The sequence below is a fragment of the Procambarus clarkii genome, chromosome 44 (genome assembly GCF_040958095.1).
Source record: "Procambarus clarkii isolate CNS0578487 chromosome 44, FALCON_Pclarkii_2.0, whole genome shotgun sequence".
In the NCBI taxonomy this organism is placed as follows: domain Eukaryota; kingdom Metazoa; phylum Arthropoda; class Malacostraca; order Decapoda; family Cambaridae; genus Procambarus; species Procambarus clarkii.
This window is the reverse complement of record NC_091193.1, coordinates 21,566,780-21,580,694: the sequence shown is the minus strand read 5'-3', so window position 1 is coordinate 21,580,694 and position 13,915 is coordinate 21,566,780. Positions and strand designations below refer to the sequence as shown.

General features: G+C 45.7%; 1 protein-coding gene across 2 annotated transcripts in view; it reads left to right on the top strand.

Annotated features, from left to right (window-relative positions):
* LOC123745340 (RIB43A-like with coiled-coils protein 1) overlaps nt 1-13,915 on the top strand; it is a 52,745-nt gene that overhangs the window by 37,073 nt on the left and 1,757 nt on the right. Inside the window, exons 1-9 of one of the 2 annotated variants that reach the window (XM_045725815.2) lie at nt 1,114-1,208; nt 5,184-5,390; nt 8,736-8,876; nt 9,717-9,838; nt 10,128-10,253; nt 10,463-10,577; nt 11,429-11,583; nt 12,441-12,513; nt 13,601-13,707. In XM_045725815.2, coding sequence (XP_045581771.1) covers nt 5,184-5,390; nt 8,736-8,876; nt 9,717-9,838; nt 10,128-10,253; nt 10,463-10,577; nt 11,429-11,583; nt 12,441-12,513; nt 13,601-13,707 — 1,046 coding nt within the window. In that variant the 5' untranslated portion in view covers nt 1,114-1,208. Of the gene's footprint in view, nt 1-1,113; nt 1,209-5,183; nt 5,391-8,735; nt 8,877-9,716; nt 9,839-10,127; nt 10,254-10,462; nt 10,578-11,428; nt 11,584-12,440; nt 12,514-13,600; nt 13,708-13,915 lie in introns of those variants that run through there. The other variant, XM_069300795.1, reaches the window with a different exon arrangement.

Sequence of the window (13,915 nt, the reverse complement as noted above, 5' to 3'; positions counted from 1 at the left end):
TATATAATGACGCAAAGTATGCTAATAGTTCTGCTGACAGAGCTTACATTTAGTCAAATCTACATCAGCAGATGTTACAAACTGCCAGAGGTACTTGTAGCCGAACCTAAGCCTAGCAGTGGTAACATCTAGAAGTCTGCTAACATTATTGGATGACCCATAGACGTGCGGTTCTTCCTGCATAATAGAATGATGATAGATGGAGTAACAGGTGTGACTGTCACTTTGCCTCAAGTCTGTTAGATATTGTTGATGTTCCCGGAATATTGCTGCCCTCAGGCTGCTCAAAGACAGTCCAAGATGGTAACCAATTCCTTCTTTATGAGCAAAAGTCTTGGCCAACTCATCAGTTCTGTCGTGCATTTGGAGACCAATATGGGAAGGACAATAGAGAGATGGGCAGACAGCATTTTCCTAGACTGTCAGAAAGCATGTGATACTGTCCCACACAAGCGAGTGGCAGAGACGTGGAATGAGGTTGACCCAGAAAAGGCACATATGATGCAGAGCTTCAAGAACAAGTGTGCCATTAGAGCATCAAGGGGGCATGAATGTATCGGGTGACATAAGCAGATACTACACAACTACACAACCACCACCAAATATACACACAAACGCCAGAAAATAAAATTACGCCCAGATGCGTCAATACGTCACTGTTAACCTGGCTTTCACTGTCATTCATCTCTCTCTATATCAGACGTTAAGTTCACGGGGACACAACTGGAAGAGTGTGATGGAAATGGTTACAAATAAATCTTTAGATATTTCGAAACGAATAACAGAGGTTAAAGAACTAAGGAACAAGAAAGAACAGGAAAGATGGGAACTAAGAACACGGAATATGGGATGAAGACGTTAAGTCTCAAGTCCCCTCCCCCCTGTTAATACAGAAGGGGGACAAGGGGGACTTGAACTCCCCCCCCCCTTGGAAATACAGGAGGGAGGGAGGAGGGGGGGACTGGAGAGAGGGGAATGACCTGGGAGGGGGGTTGGAAAGAGGGGACTTGCTAGGTAGACAGAGAAGTGAGGGGAGAGCAGGAGGGGGGGAAGGGGTGGGGGGGGGAAGTGCCGGTCAATGTCCAATAGTAGCCAGTAGTCGGTGGTGGACACCCCCCACACGCACACTGGCTCAGTGTCCTGTCGGGTCCTCGCCACACCACCACCACCACAACCACCTCCGCCACACCACCACAACTTCTCAGCAGGTACCCCTGGTTGTTGTTTTTGTAACTCAGGAGAGCTATGGTTGTATACAGGTGTTATTACCGGGGCAGGATGGTGCTGTAGTGGTTGTGATCGAGTTAATATTTAAGGTGGGTGACATTTTTGGTTGTGAAGGTGTTGTTGATGGTTAGTGATGTAACTCCGGTGGTGTTACCGGCTGTAGTCACGTTGTCCAGGTGGTATAAACCTTAAACCAACTGATGCAGGGGAACTGTGTGAGTGAGCGCACTCACAGGTGTGAGAGGTGACGTGAGTGCATGTGTAGGTCGTGGATGTGTAGGTCGTGGATGTGTTGGTCGTGCATGTGTGTGGATCGTGCATGTGTGTGTGTGTCGTGCATGTGTGGGTCGTACATGTGTAGGTTGTACATGTGTAGTAGGTCGTACATGTGTGGGTCGTGCATACTCTTCTTGGCAGCTCCTGCACCACAAGCTCCAACGAATTACTGTGAACAACCATTACAGAATTCGACGAAATCGTTAGTAAGAATTTAAGTCGCCATTTGATTGGGGATAATCGGGCCTCAGGGGAGGAAAATATCGGCCCCCAGTTACTCAGACCTATCAGAAGGGTACAAAAAAAAAGGCGGAAAAAACCCAACTAGCAACATACAATTATTTGATGACTTTCCATTGACCCAGAGGGAAGATTACAGACCAGGTAGACGACTAAGTTACGCACCAATCACTTCACCCAATCCTCCGTCACTCTCTACACTGCAGGCATAGTTAATCGTAGGTTGAGGTGTGACACCCTTATAACCAAGTCCCTAGCGCCATAGTATTTACGGGCTATTCATGCCCGTGCCACCTCTTGGGTGACTTAATCTGTATCAATCAATCACCAATCATAGCGCATACTCCTGATGATGCCACAGTGTTGACGAAACGTATAATAAATCAAATTGAAAGATTAATAACAGATTGAGTGTTTCTTCGCCCTTTAGATGGTAGAAGGTGTTTACGTAGATTGGAAAATATTCCTAAGGATATTAAGAATCGTCGCAATGCTGTTGTTTTATCACGTGTGAGTAAAATATAATATATATATATATATATATATATATATATATATATATATATATATATATATATATATATATATATATATATATATAATATGTTATATGTGTGTATATTACGAAAATAATACGAAAACAGTATGTTATATATATATATATATATATTTTATTAAATATGACCGAAAAAGTAAGATTAATAATTCTAACACGAATTTTCTCAATCTTTCGTACATTATGCTTCACTGTTGGAGGTAAATCAAAAATCACTTCTCCAAAATTCATTTTTATTTCTAGTCTGACGCGACACGGGCGCGTTTCGTAAAACTTATTACATTTTCAAAGACTTCACAAATACACAACTGATTAGAACTTGCATTTCCCTGATTTTATATCTACTTTTGAGTGAGGTGGGAAGGGTGATGTGGCATTACATTTGAGTGAGGTGGGAAGGATGATGTGGCATTAGAGGATATTAATAGGGTATTAAAAGTATCAACACAAGACAGAACACGAAACAATGGATATTGAATAGAAGTGTTTGTAGAAAGCCTATTGGTCCATATTTCTTGATGCTTCTATATTGGAGCGGAGTCTTGAGGTGGGTAGAATATAGTTGTGCACAACTATATTCTACCCACCTCAAGACTCCGCTCCAATATAGAAGCATCAAGAAATATGGACCAATAGGCTTTCTACAAACACTTCTATTCAATATCCATTGTTTCGTGTTCTGTCTTGTGTTGATACTTTTAATACCCTATTAATATCCTCTAATGCCACATCATCCTTCCCACCTCACTCAAATGTAATGCCACATCACCCTTCCCACCTCACTCAAAAGTAGATATAAAATCAGGGAAATGCAAGTTCTAATCAGTTGTGTATTTGTGAAGTCTTTGAAAATGTAATAAGTTTTACGAAACGCGCCCGTGTCGCGTCAGACTAGAAATAAAAATGAATTTTGGAGAAGTGATTTTTGATTTACCTCCAACAGTGAAGCATAATGTACGAAAGATTGAGAAAATTCGTGTTAGAATTATTAATCTTACTTTTTCGGTCATATTTAATAAAATATGTCTACAGGAAAGACTGCTACCAAAATATACTAATATATATATATATAGATATATATGTATTATATAATATATATATATTATAGTGTGTGTTTTTCAGAATAAAATACTGCAGTTAATAATGACAAAATGGGATCAAAATTGCCGAATATTAAGGTTGAGGCTCCAGTAGTCAGAGAGACAGGGCCCACCATCTCCAGGTTCCCGGCGTCTCTCAGAGAACGGCCCGGTCTCTCTCAGGGGAAATCACGAGTCGCATAATAACATCTACGAGAGAGAGAAATAGTGAAGGCAGAGATAGCAAGTTGGTAATTGCGTGTCGGCTTGTGATATCAACAAAGACTCCGTGCTGCTCAGCATCTGGCGGGCTCTATCAAGATATCCCTGACTGACTGTGTCGCGAAGAGGCCCATGATAACCTTACACAACAGAACATCAACTTTAACTAACGATTTTCTACAATAATTAATGATTACGTGCGCTGGAATTTCCTTTTTGATGCATCGTGACTCCCATTTGATTAGGCTATCAGTTAACTTTAATGTCACTCTGGGTCATAAGCTTGATGACGGCTTCTGTTGCAGTAATGGTTTAGTCAATTGTTGCAGACAATTTGCAAACATGATCTCGGCTTCGGAAAAGCTTGGAGTTGCTTTACGAGTCTGGTGGATTAGTTGTGGAAGGAGGCCGTCGGGACAATAAAAGTTTGCAGGCAGAAGTCTCGTACCTGATCATTACCTCTTGTTGTACCAGCAGCCTGGTTATCAAAGGATATATAATATATAATATATATATATATTCACCTAGAGGTGAGCGCAGCTTCTTGGTTTACCGTGTTCGGGAGTAATGTATACTGACTGATATACTGTATACTGTCAGTGAGCTGCTGCTGTAGCCTTGATGACCTTCCAGAGGTTGATGGGTCAACACCAGCCCAAGAACTGTTCCCACTATAATGATCAGAGAATTTTATAAAAGGACCAAAATATAGATTTTTACGACTTGTCAAATTCAAGCCAAAAAATACATCAGGCTTTTGTGGGGTTGTATCACGTGAAATATTTTGTTTAGCTTGGCAGAGTTTCGTATTTCTTTTATCCCGAATGTTGAAATATGATCAAAATGATCTTGGGAAGCTTCAGCCAGTGTGAGACAGGAAGCTTAGAGCCTCGACTGTTCCACAAGATCATAGACGTTATATTATTATATAGTAACAGAGGAAAGCGCCAAGCCATTATGATTATATAACACTGGGAAGGTATCAGGATAAGGAATGGGACGGGGGAAGGAATGGTATACAACCACTTGGACAGTCGGGGATTGAACATCGACCTGCATAAAGCTAGACCGTCGCTCTACCGTTCAGCCCAAGTGGTTAGGCAGACCATAGGCGTTTTTTTAATATAAAACATATCTCTGTTTAGTCATTCACTTTGACTAATCCATAGAGCGACGGCCTCGCTTCTTGCAGGTCGCTGCTCGATCCCCGATGGTGTAAGTGGTTGCGCACAGCGTTTTCTACTGATAAATACCTGTGTTTAGCATGACTATCTGGCGAGCTTGAAGTGTTGGTCTCTTGGCTCTGGGGTGCTCTGGGCCTCGCCTGGTGGGGGGACACAGGAGCAGCACCCACTGACTAGAGTATGCTGACTCTAACACACTAGAAAACCGGACATTATTCTTCGTGTCTCGAACTGATCACTGAGTGGACCATTTGAGTCTACACCATTACAAGCTTCAAGCCGCCCCCTCCATGGCTACCAGAGCCATCACCAAAATACGAGGAATTAGGAGAATTGTGTTCTGCATTGAGCGTTCACATCCATATTCAGAAATATATATATATTATTTTAATTTTTCAGATGAAGATGTCTGGAGCGTACCCCGCCCCGCCCGCCTCCACCACCAGGGGCGCCGGCTTCCCCAGCAGCGCTGCCCTAGTGGGAGGCGGTCCCTCCCTGCCCTCCTGGGTGCTGGAGCAGAAGGAAGCTGCTAGGATCGCCCACCGGCGCCGTCTGCTGCAGGAGCGAGCTGTCCGGATCCACCAGCCCCGAGCCACCTCCATAGCGGTGAGTCCTCTGGCCTTACTCATCGCCTCTCGCCTTTACTCACCGTCACGTTGCCTTATTCATCAGCGAGTCTTTTGCTGAAGTAACCACACACACAGTTTGGTGTGGTCTCGCCATATTGATCGCCAAGCAATGTGGCGAGGGTTAAGGCTGTGACAATAACTTACGCACCAACCAACAAATACTTCACATGTCTACGTTATCCAAGACAAAGGTAATATATATATTATAATAATAATAATATACACACAAACATATTTGTTAGAGAGCGTCTCCAAGGTAGCGTAGGCAGCTCTCCAAGACGCCTCGCGCCAGCCAGCCTGACTAAAAGGGCGCGCGGGGCCGATCACTCAAGGGGAAATTTTTCAATTTTCAAAATTTCTTTCTTTATTATGCACCCCCAAACTTATCCCGTGGGCGGTGGTGGAAAGGGTTACAGAAGTACATAATGGGTTCAGGAACTGAGCCCATTATGTACATAATATGGATGCATAATGGAATGTTGATAGATGGAGTAACAGGTGTGAATTTCACTTTGCCTCAAGTCTATTAGATATTGTTGATGTTCTCGGAATATTACTGCCCTCAGGCTGCTCAAAGACAGTCCAAGATGGTAACCAATTCCCTCTTTATGAACATAAGTCTTGGCCAACTGATCAGTTCTACCATGCACTCGGAGACCAATATGGGGAAGGAATCCACAGGAGGAAGCAAATATTATCCTTATGAAGTAGAGGCTGGAAGTTGAAGCGTCGTCAGGTGAGCACTAATTAATGAGGCTTAAGCCCAGGTAGTGACCTACATTCCTCACTCGGGTGGCTCTGGCAACCAATCAGCTTGCGCTCCTCCACGTATATGGAGAGCCAATAAGATGGGTTCTTGGCGAGCCATACATTCATTTTCGTTAGATCTGAGCTCTGTTATCATGTCCTGTCTGCGTGCCTGTCTGCCTCGAAGGTCTTATTGCAGCAGACTTGCAGTTATTATCGCTATTTTATTCACGTTGGATTTAATAGTTTTTTGGCGCCATGTGTACCTTGCAACACGGTTTGCTAATAGGTTTACAACCAGGTTCCCAATATATGCTGGGTGCACCGTGCACAGGAGTGAACAGTCGAAGGAACGGTGCCCCCACATCCCCCTATACCCTCGATGAACCCTCGAATAGGGTTCGAACCCAGGTCATCTCACTTGTCTGACGCGTGGATGAAACTGCTACACAGTCGTCAAACGAGTTCAGTAAACTCTTTCCGAAATCAATCAATTATTTAAATCTATAACTAATATCACATTTAAAGTTATATGAAGCCAAAAATCCGATTGCTGTTAAACTGAGATAAATTATAGAGAATTATCTAGCATAAAATTACAAGCTTTAGTGTACTAATTTCTTAGCTTGAATCGATCATTTTTCAGCAGTGGGAGTTTCATTTTGACTCTATCACAAAACTTTCAAGTAAATCGTCCTTAGGGAAATGTTTCTCTCAGCTAATGACGATAGTTATCGTTATCTCTCAACCAGTGACGATAGCGTTTATCTGTGAAAAACACAGAACTTAGTTTAGAGCTGAGGTTGGGTGGTGGGGAGAGCGGGAGACTAACTGTCCCCGGTTCACCAGGTTGTGGTACTGGGGATAAGAGCCACACGGAGCTTAGTGGAGCGGTACAGTTGTTAGTGGGAATATTGTCGTGGGTTGCGTCTTGGTGCTTTGTCCACACACACAAAGGTTATTTTAGCGTTTTGCGTCCCTTTTCAGGTGTGTGTTTTGCGTCCCTTTCCTAGTGGGGTGAGGTATAGTGTAATGCTGAACGCCGTCGGCTCCAACCAGCTTAGTTAGATTACCGGACGAGACAACAATGTTTTGGGCATTTAAATTAAATTACAATACAAATTAAGATTTATATTGTAATTTAACTATTAACCGATTATACCAAAGGAGTATTAAAAGTCAAATTGTATTGGGCATTGTTATTCATTCCAAGTCCCCATGGTCGAAATAAGAGCTCCAGATATCGTAAGAGGGGGTAGAGCGCTCTGTGACTCTCGGCTCTGACGTAGAGCACTGGCTTCTTAATAACAAGCCTGGGAGCTCTGGACTTGTCAAGACCCACTTACGACTCGTCACAACAAGGGACTTGAGAAGGTAAATGACGGGAGATAAACTTAGATCTGACGTCGTCAACAAACATTGACTTTATCCACTCCAAGCTCCTAAGTGTTACCACTGAGACAGGCACTCTGGCGCACGGAAGGGTCCGTAGTGTGTATAGAGTGCATGCACCGGTGTATACAGAGTGGCTGCAGTGAATTACTGTTGTATTTGGCTCGCCTAATTAGAGGTGCGTCGTCAGTCTGTTGTGAAGTGTTGAGGATATTCACCGGGATCCTGCACCTAAGTGCTCTCATGTGCTCCACCGAGTGACACACGAACATAATTACCTAAAATATTAGCTAATTTGTCTAGACTGCTTCTCTAGTGTCTTGCTCAGTTTGAAGAATAATGTGATCCACTTGCAGAGCTGTATAGATGGTTGTGTATACATTATACCACCGTCTACAGGATGGGTCTGTGAGCCTCCACCGTCCACAGGTTGGGTCTGTGAGCCTCCACCGTCCACAGGATGGGTCTGTGAGCCTCCACCGTCTATAGGATGAGTCTGGGTAGCCTCCACCGTCCACAAGATGGGTCTGGGTAGCCTCCACCGTCCACAGGATGGATCTGTGAGCCTCCACCGTCCACAGGATGGGTCTGTGAGCCTCTACCGTCTACAGGATGGGTCTGGGTAGCCTCCACCGTCTACAGGATGGGTCTGTGAGCCTCCACCGTCCACAGGATGGGTCTGTGAGCCACCACCGTCTACAGGATGGGTCTGTGAGCCACCACCGTCCACAGGATGGGTCTGGGTAGCCTCCACCGTCCACAGGATGGGTCTGTGAGCCACCACCGTCCACAGGATGGGTCTGGGTAGCCTCCACCGTCCACAGGATGGGTCTATGAGCCTCCACCGTCCACAGGATGGGTCTGTGAGCCTCCACCGTCCACAGGATGGGTCTTGGTAGCCTCCACCGTCCACAGGATGGGTCTGTGAGCCTACACCGTCTACAGGATGGGTCTGTGAGCCTCCACCGTCCACAGGATGGGTCTTGGTAGCCTCCACCGTCCACAGGATGGGTCTGTGAGCCTACACCGTCTACAGGATGGGTCTGTGAGCCACCACCGTCCACAGGATGGGTCTGTGAGCCTCCACCGTCTACAGGATGGGTCTGTGAGCCTCCACCATCCACAGGGTGGGTGTACGGATACCCACAATCATCAAATTAAATATATATATTTCGTGGTGCAGGTGGACGTGGAGGGACTGTCCCAGCAGGTAGAGGAGCGCCGCCGTCAGGAGGACGGCGCCCGCCGCACCGAGGAGGAATTTGGTCGTCTGGCAGCGACGCAGGACAGAGCCGCACTTCTCATACAGCACCAGGAAGACAAGGTTGGTGAAGACATTCGTCTTGGCTTCTATATTCTAGTATCTTCAGTTATCTTCCTGTCTCTATTTCTCTGCCTGTGTTAATGTGCCTCATTCTTTCTCAAGCACCTCCTTCATAGGTGTCTCAGCTGCGGAAGCCTTCAAAATGTGTCAAAATCAATTTTGAATTCTCAAAATTCTTCCCAATTCAGCCAGTGGTGTTTTTTTCCATATGCAATGAAGCATCTGTAAAACTTATTATGGAATCTGACCAGCAATGTGTCGCCGGGGAGAGACGCAACTCTGCCATGACACTATTTTGCCAATATATTGCAAATTGCATTACTGGGCACGTCATTTAATTACCCCTGCAAAGTGTTGGAGGGAGAGGAGAGAGTGAGTAGGTGTGAGAGAACAGGTGAGAGTGAACAGAGTGTTAGGGAGAGTGAAAGTAATCAACCCACACACACACACTGTTAGGCTAGGTTAGGCCTCGATTTAGGTAGCTTAGAATTTTATTTTAGTTTTGCCTCCATTTAAACGAAAACAAATTCCGTTCTCTTTTTTCTGTTTTTTTTTATTTAGAAAGTTTTCTATTATTATTTAAATATCACTTCAGAAAGGAACGTTTCAATATATATATATATATACAACTTTAGAACACTTTCTAAAGTTCTATATATATACACTATATATATATATATATATATATATATATATATATATATATATATATATATATATATATATATATATATAATATATATATATATAATATAGCACAAACATGTGGCTGGGATAGATTATTGCGTTGACTAGAGCGGTCAGAATGTTGTGAAACCGTACATGTGTTCCCTTCGTCAGGAGCGTGAGGGCAGACGAGACGACCTGCTGAGGTACTGGCGGGAGGAGCAGAGGCCAGAGCGACGCCGGGAACACGACCTCAACTCCCACCAGCACCTCGCCTCCTCCCTCTACCAGCTTGAGTGAGTACTGCTAGACGACGTGACTGTATATGTCGTGCAGGCTGTCTGTGAGGCGCCCTGTTGCTTGTACTGCTAGACGACGTGACTGTATGTGTCGTGCAGGCTGTCTGTGAGGCGCCCTGTTGCTTGTACTGCTAGACGACGTGACTGAGGCTAGTAAGAACCAGGTGTCATTCAGCTACCAGACGATGCGTGCGATTGTCTAGTTAATGTGCATAGTAACTTCGTTATGACACGTTCTCAAAAACCTATCGCATTAGATATTCGCTGACGTGAGGACCTCTTTCAGGTTCGATGGTGAGGACGAGGGCATGAGCGAGAGGCTGCGGGCCCAGAAGGAGCAGACGAAGACGTGGCTCCAAGAGCAGCAGCAACAGCAGCGACAGCGGCTCCTTCAGGAGAGAGAGAGAGACAGGTGAGCTGAGTATTGCACACTGGGGCTTCGTATTCCACGCTGTGGCTACATAAATGCTTTCTTTTCTAACCTCATCCCTATTGACAATCTCGTCACATTGCGTTTACTTGAACTGAAGTCAAGCAGCCATCTTTCAAACCAGTTTATACTTACGTGTATCTGACAGAAGACTTTCAGCAGTTCCTTCTCTCATCCTTCTGCTGTACCAGAGTGGAGGAGCTGGAGGCGCTGGAGGCGAGCGAGCGCGCAAGAGAGCTCGCCGAGGCAGAAGATCTGTGCCGGCGCGCTGAGCAGCTGGCTATCGACAAGTACAACGAGGCTCTGGTGGGTGTTGCTTGCCTCATACAGCACCTGGTATATACCAGTTATACCAGGGCCACTCTCAACCATTCTGCGACACCTTTTGTCGTGTTCCTCCTCATGTATGTATGTATGTATGTATGTATGTATGTATGTATGTATGTATGTATGTATGTATGTATGTATGTATATATGGCCGTGTCAGTCTCTTTTCATAAAGCTCTTTGTAAGTGAATGGCTATAGAATTCAAAGGAAAACTTTTAATTTAAACGAAGAAACCTTTTTTTTGTCCTTTAATTGAATAGTAAGTCTGTGGAAAAGCTTACTAAATGATATAGTTCAGTGTAATATTGTGAATTATGTTGGAAAATATAATTGACCAATTATTTATCTCCAAAGCCACATGTTATTCCGCCATTCAAGCTTTGTATAAACAGCGATGTTTGGATATATTGGTCTGTTGCTGATTGATTTGTTTTGTAATCCTTTGTAAGCCGGAGCACCGAGTCGCTTGATTCCCGGAATGTCTTTGTGGCGAGAACATGATTCAAATGCGGGTCTGTCCAGGAGTGAATGGCATCTTATGCTCTCGAGGAAGACATCACTCCACAAGCATCCATATTGAGGCTAATGGTCTTGGGTTACGACAGTATTTGTCTGGCTCTCCACACAGTCGGGTCTGGTGGTGGTGGTGGGGGACCTTGATAACACCGGCGGTGATGTGGCCGACACCTCGCCAGCGTTGACGGCACCGTCTGCGTCCCACACTTCATGGTTTCCCTTGCGACGCGATGCTCACGACTTCCGAAGCCATAGCCTTACCCAGTGAACTAATTTGTGTCCTTCAAGACCTGCTTCGTCTCTCCCTGGACAGAGCAGAGAGAGGGAGAGCGCTCGGTGTGCCCAGCGCCAGGCGGACCTGAAGGCTGAACAACAGGAGTTGAGGAACGCTGTCTTGGGCACCTTCCTGACGGAGGACCCGACCGTCGCGCGGAGTGCTCTCGGCCCCCACCGTGTCATCCCTGACAGGTAGGTCTCCCACGAGTCCCCGCCCCACAGGTGAGTCTCGGCTCTAGGTCGCCACTGACAGGAGGGACTTCCACAGATCAACAACACCCACGGCTATATAGATCGTCCAGAAACCGCCTGGCGCGTGCGGGGAATCAATGGTCTCCACCGCTAGGTAGGTTACCTGGTTATTGGCCTCGGGAAGGATATATAATTGCCAGCCAGAGGCAGGCAACGTCGAGGTGGCGCCCTGAGGCCATCACTGAAGGCAAGGTTATACATCAAAGGACATTACAAATTTAATAAAATGATAATGCGATATGAAATTTGTGTAATGTAATCTGTTTAAAATCTCTATATCTTTATGTCCTGTCTGTCTCTGTCTGTCTGTCTCTGTCTGTCTGTCTCTGTCTGTCTGTCTCTCTCTCTCTCTCTCTCTCTCTCTCTCTCTCTCTCTCTCTCTCTCTCTCTCTCTCTCTCTCTCTCTCTCTCTCTCTCTCTCTCTCTCTGTCTCTCTCTGTCTCTCTCTGTCTGTCTCTCTCTCTCTCTCTCTCTCTCTCTCTCTCTCTCTCTCTCTCTCTCTCTCTCTCTCTCTCTCTCTCTCTCTCTCTGTCTCTCACTCTCTCTCTCTATCTCTCTCTCTCTCACTCTCTCTCTCTCTCTCTCTCTCTCTCTCTCTCTCTCTCTCTCTCTCTCTCTCTCTCTCTCTCTGTCTCTCTGTCTCTCTCTCTCTCTCTCTCTCTCTCTCTCTCTCTCTCTCTCTCTCTCTCTCTCTCTCTCTCTCTCTCTCTCTCTCTCTCTCTCTCTCTCTCTCTCTCTCTCTCTCTCTCTCTCTCTCTCTCTAAAACACTAATAACTCTCCCCCATATATTAAACAGGTGGAAGGGAATGTCAGCGGAGCAGAAGCGGCACATCGCAGACATCCGCGCCCAGCAGGTGGAGGAGAGGAAGGTCAGGGTTTACTGCGATTGGTTCTGGGTTAGGTATGCCTCCAGCCACTCTGGTGCTCGTGTATGTGCCGGCCTCATTACCACCGCTCTCAGCCTCCCACGGCACACACACACACTCTCTCACACATGTAGGCGGGACCCGGCAACTGGAGATCATCCTTTGAGGGATAGTGGAGGCGATGGAGGTTGATTTAGTAGGGGGGGTAGTGGTGAAGTAGTGGGGGGCGGCAGTGAGTCAACATATGTGACTTTGCGGTCTGGCAGGGAATCGATTTAATCGTTTGAGCGTCCACAAGCAAGGCGTGGGAAAATAATATACACAGCCTGACCGAAAAGGGAGCTGGTCGGCCGAGCGGACAGCACGCTGGACTTGTGATCCTGTGGTCCCGGGTTCGATCCCGGGCGCCGGCGAGAAACAATGGGCAGAGTTTCTTTCATCCTATGCCCCTGTTACCTAGCAGTAAAATAGGTACCTGGGTGTTAGTCAGCTGTCACGGGCTGCTTCCTGGGGGTGGAGGCCTGGTCGAGGACCGGGCCGCGGGGACACTAAAAAGCCCCGAAATCATCTCAAGATAACCATTATATACTTGACGCATCTCCACACTCAGACATGCTGCTCTATTGACCATCATGGGACCAGGCATGTAGACCCCTACCTCTGTACTTCATTCCCTCCCTCACCAGGCTCCTGCTGGTGAGGGAGGGGGGGGGGGGTTGATTCTTGCTTGCTGTTAGGACTCCTACAAGGCTACGACCGGCTGGGCAGTATACCTGCTCATGAAGAACTGACCAACACAAAAACTCTGACAACATGTTTAGTATTTACCCTTTAGAGTTTAGACAAAATTTACTAATAAATAATAAATGATAATAACCTAATAAATGCTCAATATTTCATTAACAGTAAATCATTTTCTAAAATGTATATATTTAACATGCGACTCTTGCATATTATACATATTACTCGTGTAACCGCTGCAACTTGCTTTGTTAACAACCAGTGCGGTTCAACTTCTGGTCGAGTTAGTGTTCTGTAGACCATTTTGTTCCTGCTACTGACACCTCCACCACCACTCCCGCGACCACAGCATCGCCAGGAGCTGGAGGCGCGGGACGCCGGCATGTGGGAGGCCGTGGCCGCCCGGGCTGACCGCGCAGGGCTCCTCATCTCTCACTCCGAGCAACTCCATCGTAGGTAAGACCATTGTTCTTTGGTTCCATCTCTAGGTAAAGAATATCGCTTGAATAAAGAACTTAAAGTGGGGGGGGACATGATCAAGATATACATAATAATTAAGGTGATATTTGTTCAGTGAATGTGCAATATGTTTAGGATGAGTATCAAGAGGACAATACATGGAAGCTAAACATATTGATAAGCCACTAGAATGTGAATAACGTTT